Source organism: Calypte anna, chromosome 24, assembly GCF_003957555.1.
Source record: "Calypte anna isolate BGI_N300 chromosome 24, bCalAnn1_v1.p, whole genome shotgun sequence".
NCBI lineage: Eukaryota > Metazoa > Chordata > Aves > Apodiformes > Trochilidae > Calypte > Calypte anna.
This window is the reverse complement of record NC_044269.1, coordinates 5,272,264-5,290,009: the sequence shown is the minus strand read 5'-3', so window position 1 is coordinate 5,290,009 and position 17,746 is coordinate 5,272,264. Positions and strand designations below refer to the sequence as shown.

Here is a 17,746-nt window from a genome sequence, read left to right as displayed (position 1 = left end):
TTTTCACCTGGTCTCTCTAATGAGTTCAGTGGGGTCTAAAACAATTCACTGTACAAAAGGAGTGTCTAAATAAATGGTTGGGCTGTTGAGCATCAGCTGCTAATGCTGTGTTTCAGGAGCACCTTTTGCTGTTCTCAGAACTAGGAGTAATGATGCTTCCACAGATTAAATAAGGAACCACAGATGTTAAAAAAAAAAAACCTTTGAGTTCTTAATTATAAAGTGAAGAATTTATTAATTACAAATTATGTTTTTATCAATGGAAAACAAACTCTCTGTAAGACTGACCATTCTAATTGCCCTTATTTTACAGTGTACAATAAGACGACCCATTGAGTTTACTTCCTGCAGCTCTGTACAAACATCTGCCCCATCAGAGAGAGCAGAATCCCTCAGCTGTGTCTTCCTAGTGTGGTCTCAGCTAGAATGTGCAGGCAAAGTTCAGGCACAGGCAGATAAAGAGACAAAAAAAAGGGAGGGAGAGAAGCAGATCCAATTCCAGGCATTTCAAAGGTACTACAATATTTGGCAGAAGAGAGAATAAAAATTAAATTAAAAATTCATTGCATGCATTAGAAAAGAAAAATCCTCAAACCCAAACCACTTGTTCTTATTGGATGCTAACAGTTTAACTTGCAAATGCTTAAAGAAATTATCCTTCAAACAAGGGTGCCATGCTTTACAGACCTCATTCTCTCTGCACAGTTTGTAGAGGAGAAGAGCAACACAGCAGCAACCTCTGCTCCCAGTGCCAACACCTTCTGTTCCACACAGATTTAGGGTGGACAATTTATGCTTAGCTACCAGGTAGCAGAAACACACAGCAGTCTGTGGAGCATTTCTTCCAAGGTGAGAGGACAATGGATATTTCCTAAAATCCTAGGGAACTCCTTTTGGATTGTAACAAATTCTGTGGCTCCTGGCTTCAAGCTCTGTTACTGCCCTGTGCCTGACTCCCTTTCCAAGGATGAAAAGGGAAATATGAGCAGGTGAGAGTCTCAACAAGGAACTGGTTCATTTCAAGTAACTTCAGCCTTGTGAATGAGCTCTGGGCTTTGCCTGGTCAGGACAGAGAGGATGCCCTTGGGTTAGAAAGCATCCCAGTGCCTCAAGGCATCCCAGGACAGGAAGAACAGCCCCAGAGGTGCTGCTCTCTCTCCACACAACACTAAATAAAGTTCTAGTTTAGGCAAGATCATTTTAATAACCTACAAGTTGGGTGAGATGTATCTCAGCAAAACCCACAACACAAGCTGGTGTCAGCTCTACAGACAGACTTAATAAATTAAACCACAGGGGAAGGGCAAGCAACATTTTAGTATTGTGATTACTTTTGCTTTACTTCTGTAGCATTAAGATACAAACTCAAAAGCTCTAACAAAAATTTCCTATCATCTAAAAAACTGGAGGTGAGTTTGTTGGGTTTTGCTTGTTTGTTTAAGAAACCCACATGCAACACCTGCACAAAGTGTTCTGTATAATTCAGATAGAGATGTGGCTCACAAATCATCATGAACAAGATCCCAATAAACACAGCAGAGACTTCTGTGCAAAGCATAGGAAGTGTAGTTAAACAGGACTGATAGCAGGGGGTTTTGTTTGTCCCTATCAGGATTTTGTTAGAAAGAATAAGCCCATTCCAGAGGGCTGGAGTGTTGGAGACATCCTGTGCAGACAGCTCAACAGCTCTGTCTGCAGCTTCATCCTTGGCAGCATCAGGCCCTCTCACAAAGAGACCCAGAGGGACACACACACACACACACACACCCAGTTTTAGAAGAACACCCCAGCCAAATGGATTTCCCAACACAAAGAGGAGGACGAGGTTTTTTTGTTGTTGTTTGGGGTTTTTTTGTCTTTTTTTTTTTTTTTTTAAAGTAGAGAAAAGAAAAAGTCAACAGAAATTCGTTCAACAAAATGCAACACACAGAACTTGCTAACCAAGATGCATTATATTGCACCAGTTTACACCATGGATTAATCCTCTCTGGTACTCTCACGTGCAGAGTTAACCATGAACATTATTAAGTACCAGCAATCATAATAATGTTAGATGGTAACTTGATCCAAGCTAATATTTCCTGTTAAATGGCAAGAAAAGGGATCTCTCTATGAAGCTGATAACACAGCAGTGGAAAACCAGAAAATGTTAGACAAGCATCCAGTGCAAATGTATTTGTTCATGGGCTGCACTGTGCCCCAGCCCCACTGCAGGTCATGAGATACTCGACTGCACCCAGGGGGCAAAGTCAACCACATCAAGAAGACAGACAGACAGACATCTCCTCAGGGTAATTCCCACAAGAGGTTTGTATTCAGCCCACTGTGTCAGGAAAACCTTCTTTCTAATGGCCACAAAATGGGAATCCACATGCAAAAGCCCCCAGAGATTTGGGCAACCAGCAGGATTCTCTCTGACAAATCTTCTTTCTCTTTTTTACAGTCTGTGGGTTTAGGTTTGTGGAAGGAGCTTTTGCAAACTTGTGCACAATGAGGTGGTGATCAGCACCAGATGTGCAGAGAAATCAGTAAAAAGCAGTTATCTTAAAAAGCTTTCAATATTGTACCCTCCCTTTGATGAAAAACACAACAAAAATTTTCTTTACATTCATTAAAAAGGGCAAATTCATTACAAGTAACAAAAAAAAAAAATCTAATGAGAAAAAGCTTGGCTTAAGCCTTCTTTCCTTGTTAAAAATATTGACTCTTTCAAATTAAACTTTTTTACTGTTCTGTGGGGGGTTGGTTGGTTGTTTCTGTTGGGTTTTGTTTGGTTTTGGGGGGGGGTTGTTTATTGTTTTTCTGACAGGATCCTCTGAAGCAACATTATCTGCTTTCATGCCTTGGTGGGACCCAGGCTTTTCCAAGCAAATATTGCTTTATTTTTAAGTTTCTAACAGAGCAAAAGCAGAGTCACTGAAGAAAGAAGCAATGAAACAAAGGAGGACGACGTTGATGGACTTCCCAAGGTCGCTGCAGGTGCCAGACAATGGTTCCCAGGTGGGGAAAATATGGTTGTTTAAAAACAAATTTGGTGTATGTGGCAAGCGTGGATGTTTCCCCGTGAGATCCAAGGTGACATGTATGACAGACACAGGAAAGGGATAAAGGGGAAGGAGGGAGAGGGGAGAGGAGAAAGGAAGAGGAAGAAAAAAGAAAGAAAGAGAGAAAGAGAGAAAAATAGATAAAAAAAATTAGGTCATAAATATAGAAAACATAAGATTCAAAGGTTCATTTAACTTCATAAATTAAAATGGTTAAAGGTTAAAGAAGAGCAGCAGCAGCACATTCACACCGACAAAAGGGTCGGTTCAGAAGCTCAGCAATGTCCAAAGCTGCAGAGCAGGGTCCAAGTCAGGGGACATGGGGTCAGCAAGCAAATGAGATTAAAAATGATGGAACAGAAGGCTCAGTGAGAAACACAGGAAAATGGTTATCTACTATTTGAAAGGACAACAATGCCTTTTACGTACTATCTAAAAAAAAAAAGAAAAAAAAAGCAGCTTTTGTGCAGCAGGCAATCCACCTGACTGTCCATGTCCTTCCCCCAAAGCCACTTGTACCCAGGTCTCAGTTAATAGGTCCAGGTGATTAAAACCCTAGAGAAGCAAGAGGACTCAAGAGTACAGGACTGACTTCTCAATTCAGCCTTCCAGCTGCCTGCAAACTTCTTTAATGCAATTATTATTATTACTGAAAAGAATACCCTTATCCTTCCAACCACTTTAAGGACACTCTACTGATGATGGTAACAAACAACTCCATAATAAATCCACATTTTGTCTGCAGGGAATTCCTACCTATTGCTACAAGCAGAGCAATGCCACGTTAAAGGATTTGGCTGTGACTTCTCCTACACAACTAATTTTGGGGGTGTAAAAGTTAAATGTAAAAGTTAAATGTCAAGAAAATTAACAAGAGAGGCTACAGACAAGCACACAGCACCCTCTTCCCTACCATAGCTCAAGAGAGAGCCCTGTGGGCCACATCTCAGTAAAACCTACCCTCAGCTCCAGAAATATTTTTCCCAACATTATTAGTTTGGGTACCAGCTCAGGAAACCAAAAAGTATGGAAACACCTCAGAAAGCCTAATAGAATCCAAAGTCCTCCACAAAATGGAAACCAGAAAAACACCAGCTAGAGAAACACAGTGATAAATCCAGCATAGGCAGCAGAACCCATTTCATTGCCCAGTGCTCTGAGTACCAGGGAACCAGAGGGTTCCTCCTGAGAACATCCTCCTATTGGGGCAATCAATCCTGCAGCAGATTTGCACCCCAACTCAAGTGCTTTTCACAGTGCTCCCCACATTTCCAAGTCTGAGTGGCAGTCCCAAATCCTCCTCTGCTTCACAGCAGACTGAGTGAGCAAAGAGACCAAAAAAATCACAACTCTGATAAGGAACTGGGCAATTTCCCCCCGTTTTTAGAGGGCATCTGCCCAAGTTGCTGTTGGATGGAAGGGCTCAGTGGCACCTGGGCTCATTGTTCTTCCCATTGCCAGACACCACAGTGTGAACACTGAATTCCAAAGACAACAGCTTCCTCAGGATTTGCTGACACACCTGTCCCAGGGAGCTTCCCTGTCCCCTTGGACAAACAACAGAGGCTAAAAGAGCATCAGCACAGGAAGGCAACAAGAGCTGCACACTAAGGAGTGTGGAAGAACAGAAGATGGATCAGGACTTGTAACCTTCCCTAGGGAGAGACACCACACTGCAAAGGAACCACTTTCTGCTGTTTCCAGCCTGTCACATTTCACTCCCCAGCTCTGAACTGACCTTAAGGCACTCATTACCAAATTATCCTCACTTTTTCCTGCCACATCAGCTACAGCTGTCCTTCAAATACCTGAGGGTAGTAAGTATTAGAGCTGCTGACAATGAGAATCAGAGAGTAAGTGGCTTAATGAGTTACTGAGGGTCCTTCCACCCAAAACCACAGCCTTGTTCATATACACATCCCAATAACATTTTTGCCCCATTTGCCTTTTTCTCCTTATTTTCTTCCTCCTTACTGCCCACATTTTTCAGGAGCCAACCAAGTAGGTCACTCATTTGTATGCTTCACACCATTAGCTGACTTCATCAAGTGGAGTTTCAGCATGCAAACTGCACAAGGTCCTGGCTGTTTCCTTCAGAAAGGAAGGGAGTGGGTGCAGTGTGGGCAGAGCAAGGATTGAATTCTCAGTTGTGTTAGATTTTTGTTTGGGATTTTTTGTTTGGGTTTTTTTTATATTTTAACTTTTTTATATGCACTACTACTACCTGTAGAGAAAAGAAATAGTAACTGTTCTCTCAACACCTCCCAGTGAACTGCTCAATTCCTAGCCTCTCATTTAGCCCTCGGGCAATCTGCCTGACATCAGAGTTTCCAGCAGCACTCTGATGCTATTTACTGACTTTCCCCTAATGCCCTACTCAGCATTAAATCAGTGCCATTTTAAAATTACTGTAACTTGACCTCCACTTCATTTAATGAAAAACCTTCCAAGGAAGATTTTAAACCCCTCCCTTTCCAACTCCTAGCAACTCCTTATGCCTTTATTTCTTCAAAGCCTGAGCTGGATGGGCAAGCAAGCAGTAAGCAAGCTCAGAGCAGATTTGGGAGGGAAATAAATCTAACATTGTAGAAACCATCATCCCAGAGATCTGAATGGTCTCTTTTGCTTTAGTTTTAGATGGGAATCCCTGCTTTCTGGTTTCAGAAAGTGCTTCATACCCACTGCTCTTCTCATCTGTCAAACCCCTGTAAACAGGCAGACAAGGAGTTGTCCTGTAGCATAGCTAAGAGTGCATTGCTAGTGCTGTACATACTGTAACAGGGACTTAGTACAGATATGTACATGGCAAAAACTCAGCTTTGGATGGGTAACCAACTGTGATCATGGCTTTAAGCAAGCAAGTTGTCAGGGTTACTCAGGCACATTAAAGGATGCAGCACTGTCGCATTAATTGGAAGCAGAAATCAATGGTCAAGCTTGTGAGTGCTGTACCTGGGATGACAGTGGGCTGAGGAGAGGTTCTGAAAGCATAGTGAGCTGGTTTGGACTTCCCTTGTTGGTTCTCAGCTATCACATAAACCTCGTACTCCGCATTCCAGTCCAGGGACTTGAGCATGACGTGGTCACTGCCAGAGGGAAGTCTGATCTCTGGTTTCCATTCTGAGGAATGCTTCTGCAGGGGACAGGAAGGGATGCAAACAGCATTAGTAACCAGCTGTGGGGACAGTAAAGTTAACTAACAGCAAGTGGGGAGGTTTCTACACAAGCACATTATTAATTCAGGGGTGCAAAACATCACGTGGTATTGGCTCTACCTGGGAAGGATAAGAGACACTGAAGCAGCCTCTTTCCTCCTCTGAAGCCTGGTTTTTTGCACTGTTACCACACCTGAAGAAAATCCCTCAGCTCCTCTCACCTTTGCTACCTAGACAGCTTCCACTTTAGAGGGGAAAAGCTGCAACAGAGGTTTGTCTCTGCTTTGCAAAGCCCTTCAAGAAGTGTTCTTTCACGTCAAATTCTCATCACCCAAGACAGATATCTAACTCTTAAAAAGGGCCTGTGCTAGCTTACCAGTCCCAGTCTATTCTGCACGTTTAAGAGAGATTCTACAAGCTGCCTACAACCAGTAACTTTGATAGTTCCTACTCCAGAATCCAGATGTACATTTCACCCAGGTGAATTTGACAAAAAGCACTGCCAGGGTACCTTGAGTAAATCTTGGGGGCAGTTTTCTGGGATTGGAACGTGCTAACAGATTTTTCTGTCTCTGCTGGAATGGTTCTGTAATGCTGGACTGTCCTTTTGACATTCCAAAGACTCTCCCTACCCCAAGAAGCTCTAAGTAACATAAAATGCACAGAACTGTCACAGTAATGAGTACTCTTGGAACTTCTAGACTGCCGTGGGAAGTCTGCTCTGAGGCTTCACCCTAAGGATTGCTCTTTTGTAGCATATAAAGCAAAGATTACTAATGGCCAACATGGAATAGTTCAGCACCACACCTGTCAGATTTGGTTTCTTAAGAGCTGGAAAGCTTCCATATTCCAGCTTAAACAAACTGGTACAGCTGACCTGCCCTCAGGTGCATTAAGACAGACACATTAAAAGTGTGCAGGCTGCCTCCACAGAGAAGCCCAAGTACTGAACAGGCTCATTAGAAATGAGGCTCGAGTGTCAGTCATACTTACAGCTTTGTACTTGATCAGATAATGTCTAATTGGGGAGCCACCATCATCCTGCTTGATAACATTCACTTTTATGGAGTTCCCATCTTCTCCCATCTGACCTTCCAGTTTGGGTGCGCTGGGTTCCCCTGGAACAATGGAGGATTCATATTTAATTGTAACAAAAAAACATCAGGGAAAAATTACTCACAAAAATAAAAAAAATTCTTCATTATATTCATCTGCCAGGGTACCAGCTTCATTCTGACCTCGACACAGAAGACACTGTGTCTAGGCTACAAATATTTGCAAGACTAAAGTATTTGTTGCATTTGCTCGTTTGTTTTCACCACCAGAAGTGACCATTTTTGTGTGTGCCAGAAACCAAAAAAGATCCCACCCTTCCCCAACACCATCCCAGTGCAAGGAGCAGTTCCTGGCTCTTCTTCTTGTGAGACACTTGGACAATGTGAAGAGAGGAGGATGTGACAAACAGGCTGGCTGCTCCTGTGACATGTAGATGTAGCATCACAGAAAAGGGGACATTATGCTTGTGATACTGCCCTGTGTTTGCACTCTGAATGTTGTTTGGGCTTTGTATTTGCTGGACCAGAGACCCAGGGGATGTGCTCACTTTAATGGGTGTTGGAAAAACCAGTGCTGAATAAGAACAGCACATCTCTGCTTAGCTTGCACTGAGGTAGCTAACTGCAATTAACACAAACTGGGGAGAAAGACCCTTCACTCTTCTGTAATAACCATTTTTAAAACAAAAAGGTAGCATTTGCACCCCTGAGATCCTCAGAAAACTGAAATGTTGTTTTCCTCTGCAAGGCACACTGGTTCACAACCACCTCCTTTCCCATCCCTCTCCTTCCAACTGTGTTTTCCAAGCAGTTCTTCCATAACCTGCCCACAAGCTGCACAGGACAATCCCCAATCCCAGCAAAAGTACTTTTTGTCTTGCACCCTTCCTGTAATACTTCTCCTAACAAAACTCACAAATTATGTTATTACACATTAACATCCTTCTCACCCTCCCCACCAGAAAAAAAAAATAAATCTACACCTGTGTTTAAGCACAGTTATGTGTATTTTATACATTTTGGAAGTGTTTATTACTCTAGTGGTGCATAGCTCCTTTAGAGCTGACTACAGGGAACTTGCACACAGAGAATCCAACAGACAAAGCATCTCCCATTTTCTGTGCACCTTGAGTCTGAATACACTTCCCCAAACATCTGCAGCCCCAGATGTTTGCAGATGTTTGCTAATGCTGAGCACACACTTCCAGCTCCAGGTGACCTATGGTGCAGCCAAAGCATCTCTGTCTGTACCTGCAGTGCCCCTTGGGGTTTGGGCAATGGGTTTCTGGAACACACGTTCTCAGATGCACCAAAGTGCTGTGAAATACACTTAAAAGATGATCCCATTCTGAACGTATCCCAGAGAGAACACCACCAAAATTCTGACCTAAGAACCTGAATGCAAACACATGAGAACATCCAGGGCAGGGTCATTCAAGTCTTGAGGAAAGACAGGAGAATGTTGTGTTTCACTGATGAACACATTTACCATCCACTGCACAGACAAAAGGCTGGATTTCTGTTTTTACTGCCAACATACTGAGGCTGCATATTTGAAAAGCCCTTCCCAGCCTATGTTCCTCCTGCAATTATGAATGCTGAAAGCATTCCCAGTGGATACAATGCACTGCAAGACTGAAAATTAAACATGGCCAAGTGTGTTTTGGATGAGCAGTGCCTCACCCAGGCATGCTGAAAATACCAGGTCAGCCAAGCAGTTACCTATGGTTTTTCTTTCCTCAATCCTAGAAGAAAAATATCACCTCAGAGGTTACTGGCTCTGACTTCTGAGTTAGTTTGAGTTGAAGAAACTATTACTACAATAATTGTATCCCAACTATTAACCAATAATTAAATGAAACTGGAAACAAATGTTTTGTTCTACCCTTTTTTCCCCACAAGAAAGAAGCTTCCAGTAACAGCTTGGGGCAGTGCACTGGTAGATATGTATTTTGCTGGACATTGAGCCACTTGACTCTGCTGAAACATTTATGAGCATAATGCTGAAGTGTTGCTGTCTTTGGAGCAGACCTGATGAATGGCTTCACTGTTAACTAGAGAGTGCAAGGTCAGCATCTCCTTTCCTGTCCTCACCTCAAGGAGATAATTAGTAGTAAGTAAAGAGATCTTAAAGAGATAAGGGAAGACTCTACTTACAGAATTTGGCCTCCTATCTAACACAGACTTGATTTTTTTTCCACAGATCAAACACCAAGACTAAAACGTGAAGGAACATCCTTTGGAAAGATGCTCATTCTTGATAGATTTTAAATGTCAGAGGTGCTGCTGTACCTTACACACAGCCATCCCAGTCATTAATTAACCTCTCTGCTCAAACTTTGCTTCACTTTGAACTCTCTGGTTTCTAGCTCCCAATTCCTTCCTTCCCCAGTAATTTAATAGCACTTCTGCTCTGAGAAACATTCTCTTCCAACAGGAGGGTACAGACCACAAACCACTGGTAACAGCTGAAACCCAACAGGTATAGCAGTGCAATCCTGGTGATAAATACTTTACTTTTCTCTCATAAATACATGACATTTAATTCATCTTAAGCAGGCAGATGTAATCCAGACACAGGGCTGTAAAATGAAAAATGAGTTAGTGTGTAAAAAAAAAAAAAGTTCAGTGGGAAAAGTTTAGTCCAGCAGAATCAGCATCCCTATAATGAGTCAAAGTGTCAGTAGCTGAAGAGAAAAGGTTGTCTTCAGAAGGTTAGAGAAGAAACTCATGCTCACAGAACATGCATCCTCCCTACAGGACAGGGGCTGAAAAGCAAAAGTGTATTACCAAGGTGTGTTACATGCCTGGGGTTCTCCCATTTACACACAGCAGTCTGGAGATATTGCAGAAATCTGCCTATTCCATCCAGAAAATGAGGGATCCTTAGATCACAGAGCCACTGCCACATCTGCTGCTCAGACTGGTTACCAGGCTGAGCTTCAATCCTTGCCCAGCTGGTACCAAAAAAAAGGTTCAGCATCCTCACTGTGTTTGGGGAACACAACACGTGGTGATTTCTGCAATGCAGGAACAAGGAAGCAGCTGATTTCTGCAGTCTTTGACCACCACGTAAATAGGAGCAGATTGTCACCTGTGGTGTCACAACTCAAACAAAACATCAGCCATACCTATGGAAAGTCTCCATGAATGGTAAATATACAGGGGTGAGAAAGAACAGGGAGGGAGTCTTCAGAATGCACACAAGAGAAGCAAACATCAACGATCAAAAATAAGGAACAGAACTAGAAGAACATGCAAAAACAAGACAACCAAGTCTCCAATCCTCCTGGATTTCAGAGAAGGAAGAGACCAGGAGAAGAGGGGCTGCTTCCAAGCATGCAGTCATGTGGGAAGGTTACTGGTGTTAGTTCTGGTTGTGTGGCAAACCCCAGCCTAAATCCTTTCCTGGTGCCACTCCAAGACAGTAAGGTAATTTCAGAATTCATTGATTAAAAACAGCCAGGCACTTACTGGATTTTACTTTTTCAGCTGAGGAACCAGAAAAGCATGAGCTTCCCTCCCTCCTCATCTTTAGATTATGCACAGAGAATTAATGGAACTTGTAGAAAAATCAGTGTTGCAGAAATTGCTTTCATAATCACACACTCTGCTTGGAGACTGATTTGAGTCTCTGGAAGCTGCAGGGTCAATCATTTGCTTCTTGATTTCACAGAGCACACCAGCTACTGCAACCCTTGCTGATAAGAGAGTTCAGATTAAACCCTTTGCTGGGTTCTGAGCTACTGAGGGAGAGGAATGAGGGGCTACAGGACTTCCAGATGCAAACTGTGCAGTCCAGCCCCCATCATGTTAGAAAAACATGATTCTCACTCTAGATATGTTTAAGTTTTTCTCGTGACAGAAATATATCCTTCTTAAATCATAATGTGTTATATTGTCAATAACTGAATTTCAGGGGTAGGGAATTTCAAATCCTTTTGGAAGACTACTAAATACATGTAGTGTGAATATTTGTGTGTCTACATCTATATAAATGTATTATAAATGTCAAAATGCTGCTGAAGCAACACGAGATACTGTGTTCACATCATCTGAGCATCTTACCCACCCTCTGCCATCACCTGGCAGCCTGCAGTTGGTCCCCTGAAAGGCAAAAGGATTTTTGCCATAGGTGTTAAAGTCAGAGAGAGTTTGAGAACCTTCCTGGGACACTGACTCTTGGATTCTGACACCGAAAGAAGCAAATGACTGAGCCAGGGCATTTTTGTCTTGGTGGGTTTTGGGTTTGTGGGGTTTTTTTTCTCCCCCTCCAGGTTTTTTTCAGACTCAGTGTAGAGGACTGGAGTTCTTCACATGCAACGAGTGGTGAGCGACTCCTCCAAAAGTCTCGTAGAAGGATTTTGGAGTGATGGAATTTGGAGATCCCTGGTCACCGACCAGAGGGGAATCCTTACCCCAAATCTAGGCAACCAATCAGAACAAAGTATTTTACCTTCTGTTCACCAGCGTGGACGACATCATCAGCACCATGCAAGCCACATGACAAAGTCACATGATAGGCACGCACATGATTGGTTGAAAGGAAAGTGGAGGAGGTCACATGGAAAATACAAAAAAATTAAAAAACTGATGTAAACAATGGGCAAGGGAAAAAAAACCAATAACAGAATTACAGACTAAATAAAACAGGAAAAAAAAAATAAATTAAATTAGCCAGTACATATCAGAAACACTGGGGAGACAGTAAAATAACCTGGAAATATAAGGATATTAAACCACAGAAAGCACTGAATTATGGCCTCGTGAGTGTTAGGCACAGCTGCACCACTGCTTATTAATAACGAGTAAAAGAAGAAACAAAAATTAATGTAGAGCGTGTGCCAGAACTTGGGCAGCTGAACGAATCCACAAAACTGTTGGGAAGAAAAAGGGAATCCATTGTTATTCAGAAACAGCCCCAGCAGCAGAGGGGAACTGAGCAAAATGGAAGCCCAGGCAGTTGAGTGAAGAGAAATCTGTGCATTCCACATGGATGTGTTCCTTCCTCTGCAGAAACAAAAGGTCTTCCTAAACATCAACAACTCTAACAAGTGGAAAAAAGGAAAAACCTATGATGTGAATGTTTCCAAGGACAGAGCTTTGGACCAAAGAGCTGCAACCAGAGTGTGCTCAGACTGAGTTATCCCTGAGTTAACTCAAGCTCCTCCCGACACCACCAGCCTGAAGCCTCAAGGAATGGCACCACGTACCTGAATCACAGCTCTAGACCAGCCCTTCTAAGCTCCCCCACTACAGCAAACCCCCAAACAATCACATACTTCATGCTTTTAGTGTTTTCTATTTAGAAATGATGAACCATTTCTAATCCACTGCAGGTAAAGACCATACTCACAGAAAAACACACATTCAGCTACTGCAAACCAAAGGAAAGCAGTTGACTTTGTAGAAGGGATTAGTTGTACAAAACACACAAATGCACCATTTTTCTTTGTCTTCCAGGACTACGTTGCAAATATTTGCTTGGCTTTCATATTGGCTATAAATCTACAAGTAGGAACGAGAAGAACACTTTTGATGCACCCACTCAGTACAGGAAGGTGTCTCACTGAACTCTTAAATTAGCCTAAAACAGGTATTTCAAAATGGTTCTTTTATGGACAAATCAACTAATGCAAGTTTTAGCTATTTTCCATTAGATTCCTCAGGTTCAGCACAGAAGCACCTGCTTCCTTCCCTCAGTCTCAGTGGGAATGGCTGTCTAACCATCAAGGTACTAAGCAAGAACTAAGGGAAACTGGAAAAGGGAGTTCCCATTTCAGATACCAACTCCCTGTGAAGCCTCAGATCTCTCAACACAGGCAGGGAGGGCATCAGTGGTAAAATGGGGCCATGCTCCCTCTACCCACCCTCCTCTGTCCTGTAAGATATTCCATCTCCTCATTGGAATCTTCTTTCAACATCCAACATCTATTGCTGGAATATCAACTCTACTTCTGTAAGTTTACAGAAAATAGAGCAAGGCAGGGTAACAAGAAGATTATTCAGCCCATAGCCCTGCAAAGGCAGCTCTAACACTAAAATTCCTAATGGAAAAATATAAAAAGGAAAACATTCCTTATGGAAATGATCGTTTAAATTTCTTTCCCTCTCCTTTTTCCCCCTCTGTGTTTCTTCTAAATCTTGTATTTCCATTTTTTCACTGCATGCTTGGTAGGATGAGAGTAAGAGGAGGAAGTGTTGTACCATGCTGGGTTCTCAACAGCTGCATGCTCACACAACATAGTAATGCCAGATCCTTGGTTAGCAGGAATCAAAATAATGCAGCACAACACTTTAATTCTCTTGATAGAAGGGCCAGAGCACAACAAACAGCACTCCTGTCCAAGGGGAGCAGTTCCCATCTACTCACTTGGTGGCTCTGAGCTTTCGGATTCAGCAAGAGGCTGAGTTGCTATGGAAACATGAAGGATAGAAAGGATGTGTAAAGGTGAAGCATTCTGTGTAACCAAGTTAAAAGAGGCAGAGGGGATAGGAAGAACACAAGGAGGTCTACAGATGAAAGCATGACACTGAATCTGTGTGGCAGATGTCTATTACCTGAAGAGGCTGCAAAAATTGGGCTCTGCTGCAGCTGTTTCCCAGCCCAGGGAGCTGTGCTGCCACATCCAGGTCCCTTCCCTGCAGCATCCTATGGCTGCAGGTGTCCCTGCTGCTGGGTTCTGAAGCTCTGAATTTTGAAGTTTCAGGGTAAGCTAAAGCATTTTTGCCTCCTTTTGGTTCATATAGCAACCCAGGTTCAGATGTTGCTAGACCATTAGGCAGTGAAGTTTCTGGGAGCTTTTTGCCCAACTGCAGCAGGCAAGGAGGAAAGATTACAGAGACAAATGGAAATGGGATGAATCAGGCCAAGTTCAGACTGGACATTAGGAAAGGGTATTTTACTGAGAGGGGGGCTGATCACTGGAACAGGTTTCCCAGGGAAACAGTCCCATGTTCAAGGAGTATCCAGGCAATGCTCTTAGCAATATGATTTACTCTTAGGTAGTCTTGCCAGGAGCAGAGAAGTTGGACTCGATCTTTATGGGTCCTTCCAAGTTGAGATATTCTATGGACTCCTTTTACTGCCATGGTTGATGTGCTATTGATGCTCAGGAAGAGCAGAATCACCCTCGAGCCATCTGCAGCCTAATCTGATTGTGCAGATGAAAAAAATGATGAAGCAGGATATAAAGAAATGAGTTTTCTTCCACATCTCCAGAAGGTGTCCTAGTAACAGGCTTAGGGAAGCACAAGCCATTCCCCTTCTGATCACTTGGACATCTTTCTGTCTCACTGAGAAACTAAACTCTTCATTTGCTGCACTAAGTTGATTTCAGGTGATTTAGTTTCACACCACAAAAGCTGTGCTTATCCTGTCAGACATCCCCCAAAAATGGCACAGAAACTGATCAGAAATCCAAAAGGCAATGGCCAAGGACAACGACCAGCTGTCACACGGGCAGAGTTTTACTCCACATCTTTCTCTGTCTGGGGCTTTGAGAATCAAACTTCTCTGTAGTTTCTCTACCTGAAGATTCAGTTTTCACTCGGGGAAAAAAAAATACAGCCATAGAAAGTAGGAAACCCCCCAGGGATGTTAGGCAGCACACTCAGTGAGGAGAGGCATGCAAAGAGACACAGCCCCTGCTCCCATACTCACTCTCTGCTAACCAGGAGGTGGGTGCAGCAGCACTTGCTAAAGAAAGAGAAAAGAAGGTGAGTGCTGCCAAAAGACAGAAAATTGGAAACTGAATTGCTAAGATTTTATCAGCTCAGGCCTCTCTGGCCATAGGACAAGCAAAGTAAGGACACTGTGCCAGACCTGCAATTGTGAATCCTCTGTGTTCTGCCTTTAAAGCAACTTTCTCCTAACACAGGATCCCTCAGCACACACTCATTGCTCTTCACCAGTGTTCCCAGCAGTGTTCCCAGCCAAGGACATTTAAGGGCAGCAGAGATTCTGCCCAGCACTGTGTGTATGGCAGCAAAACAGAGCCTACATGGCCACCGTTTTGGTAAATTCCATTGCTAACTATCCCATTGCCAGCTCAGGACATGGTGAGAATTTGGGGATTATTTTAATGTAATAAAACCCAAAACAAACATTAAGATATTTTGATATCAAAACCTAACACATCACACACACACACTCTTGTGGCTTAACACACATTTGGGTCCCACCTGCACTATAAACCAGCTGAGGCTCAAAAGGAAACTGTTCACAGGGTCTGCCTGCAGCCTTTGTTTGTCTTCAGATTGACAAGGAAAAGGAAGTACCAAAAATCAGGAAATTATTGGGATGAAAATACGAGCCCTGGCCAAGTTAGACAGATACCCTTCCAACCCCACCATTCTCATCTCTGCTAGTCTAAGTTTCACTAATTACTCAGGCCTTTAAGTGCCTCTAGGATAGGAAAACTGCTTTATGAGGGGAAAAAAAGCCCCACAGAAACCCCCTGCAGACATATCCTGCCAGCAGGCATTAAAAAATGCCAACAAGAAACCCAACTTTTTCCTGCCTTTGCCCACAAACAGGTAACATTATGTGGCAGAGATTTAAAACAGCCAATTCTGTTGTGGCAAAGATCTCTTCAGTGTCACTGCAATCCAGCTGAGGATCTGAAATGGGCTTGGAGCACCTCAGAGACAACAGGAGGTATTGGGGAGCTGAATGCTCACCAGGATCACAACTGCAAGGCATAAATGTTCTTGAAAGAGCACGAGCAGACTTTATTTGTAAATTAAAAAAAAAAAAGTTGTAGCCCACAAAGGAGGAAAAAAGAAATGGAAGTTATGCTACAAGGGAGCAGAGCTAGGGACTACAAACTGATTGAGAGTCAATTGCTACATTTAAAAAAAAACAACAACAAAAAACTCTACTCCAAGTGTGATTTAATGTTCTTCAAAGCCACGTACCTGTCCCCAGGTGATGAACATGAGGCTTTGCAGACAGATCTGTCGCTGTGGCTGAAAAAAAGCTTTTAATGTTCTTTTTCCTCTCTTCTGAATTGAATCTTTTCCCTTTTCCTGTGGTACTGATCTGTACAGACACTGAAAACCTAAGCCCTTATTTCCCTTGTGTATCACTGACTATGTCCAATTCAGATGGTCCTGGCAAATAATTTGCCTGATAATTATAACACTAATGACAATTAACTTCATTTAAGGGCTATATTTCTCCTACTGAAATTAACAGGCTCTAAGCCATGTTAGGCAATAAAGTGAACATATGTTCTGGAAACATGTTTCATATAATTCAGTCTGTAAGGAAATATTACACAAGCAGGATTTAAATCCTGTAATTAGAGTGAAAGCAAAACAAATCAAAACAAACCTCTTTCCTTTTTTTACTTCAGCTTCAAAACCCAAAAGAATGCAGCAGCAGCAGCTTCATAAAGCTTGCCCATGCAATCTTGGGAACAACACCAGCTCACCACAAGGACCCACACGTTAATAAACAGAATAATGCTCACTGAAATGGAGATTTTAGCTGCCAGTGACAAACTCTGATCTGAAAGGCAGAAAGCTACACAGCATTCCATGTTTCACAGAACCCAGCTGACAAACACACCCAGCAAATCTCTCTCATTTTACACTGGGAAGGGGGAAACATGCAGTTTTTCATTTAGTATGAGGTTGAGGATACAATCTACAAAAGTGCTGGAAGACTGTTCAGAGACTACTGGTGGTATAAAGTGAGAAGAGGCAAAAAAAGTGATTTTTTTTCTTGAAGTTTTTGCTTGTTAAGATATGCAAAACACTGAAGGTTTTGATTGGCTCTTAATTGATCTAAACCAGATCTGCAATTTAGCTAAAACTCTTATTTTGTTTTTGTTCTTCTCTTCCCCCCCCCCCCCCGAATTATCTGTATTTCATTAAAATCTGAATATTTTTAATTGATTCATAAACATGAAGCCTTCCACTACTCCACTCTCTAATTAACAAGCTATTATTATTAGACAATCACTAATTAAATATTGGAATTGCATGCTTTACAATAAAGACAAAGATGTTAACCCCCAATTCTGTTCTAAAAAGAGCAGAACTACCCATAACAGGAGGGCCATTCTAGTGTCAGTCTTGTTAGGGAATGGATAGTATCAGTTACTTCATTTCTTACAGAGAGGAAAAAGGTCCTGGATTAAAAGCTAATGTTATGTGTGTTAGAGGGACACTCTGGGAATGTCAAAAGAGAGTGAAAGAAATGCAGAGAGGCACTTACGTGAGTGAGGGATGCCTGCAGTTTTTCCATGGATGGAACACAGACAAAAAGAAAAGACAGAGATAGACAAGAAAAATAAAATGTAGCAGAGGTGAGAAGAGGAGATAGGGAACATGGAGCTGGAAAAAAATCAAAGCACCACCAGCTGACCCCAATGCAACCCTAGGGAATAGTGAGGTGGGTTCCAGGAGCTCTGGGCATCAGTTGTGAGGAGCAGGGAACTGCACAGAGCCTGGGATTCCAGGGAACAAGGCACTTGTGCCAGCC

General features: G+C 42.6%; 1 protein-coding gene across 6 annotated transcripts in view; it reads right to left on the bottom strand.

Annotated features, from left to right (window-relative positions):
• Positions 1 to 17,746, bottom strand: part of NCAM1 (neural cell adhesion molecule 1) — a 75,985-nt gene that overhangs the window by 5,261 nt on the left and 52,978 nt on the right. Inside the window, exons 14-19 of one of the 6 annotated variants that reach the window (XM_030464738.1) lie at positions 17,480 to 17,494; positions 14,918 to 14,953; positions 13,628 to 13,669; positions 11,711 to 11,713; positions 7,193 to 7,317; positions 5,997 to 6,177 (exon numbers count right to left, since the gene is read on the bottom strand). In XM_030464738.1, coding sequence (XP_030320598.1) covers positions 5,997 to 6,177; positions 7,193 to 7,317; positions 11,711 to 11,713; positions 13,628 to 13,669; positions 14,918 to 14,953; positions 17,480 to 17,494 — 402 coding nt within the window. Of the gene's footprint in view, positions 1 to 220; positions 2,974 to 5,996; positions 6,178 to 7,192; positions 7,318 to 11,710; positions 11,714 to 13,627; positions 13,670 to 14,917; positions 14,954 to 17,479; positions 17,495 to 17,746 lie in introns of those variants that run through there. The other 5 variants (XM_030464739.1, XM_030464742.1, XM_030464741.1 and 2 more) reach the window with 5 other exon arrangements.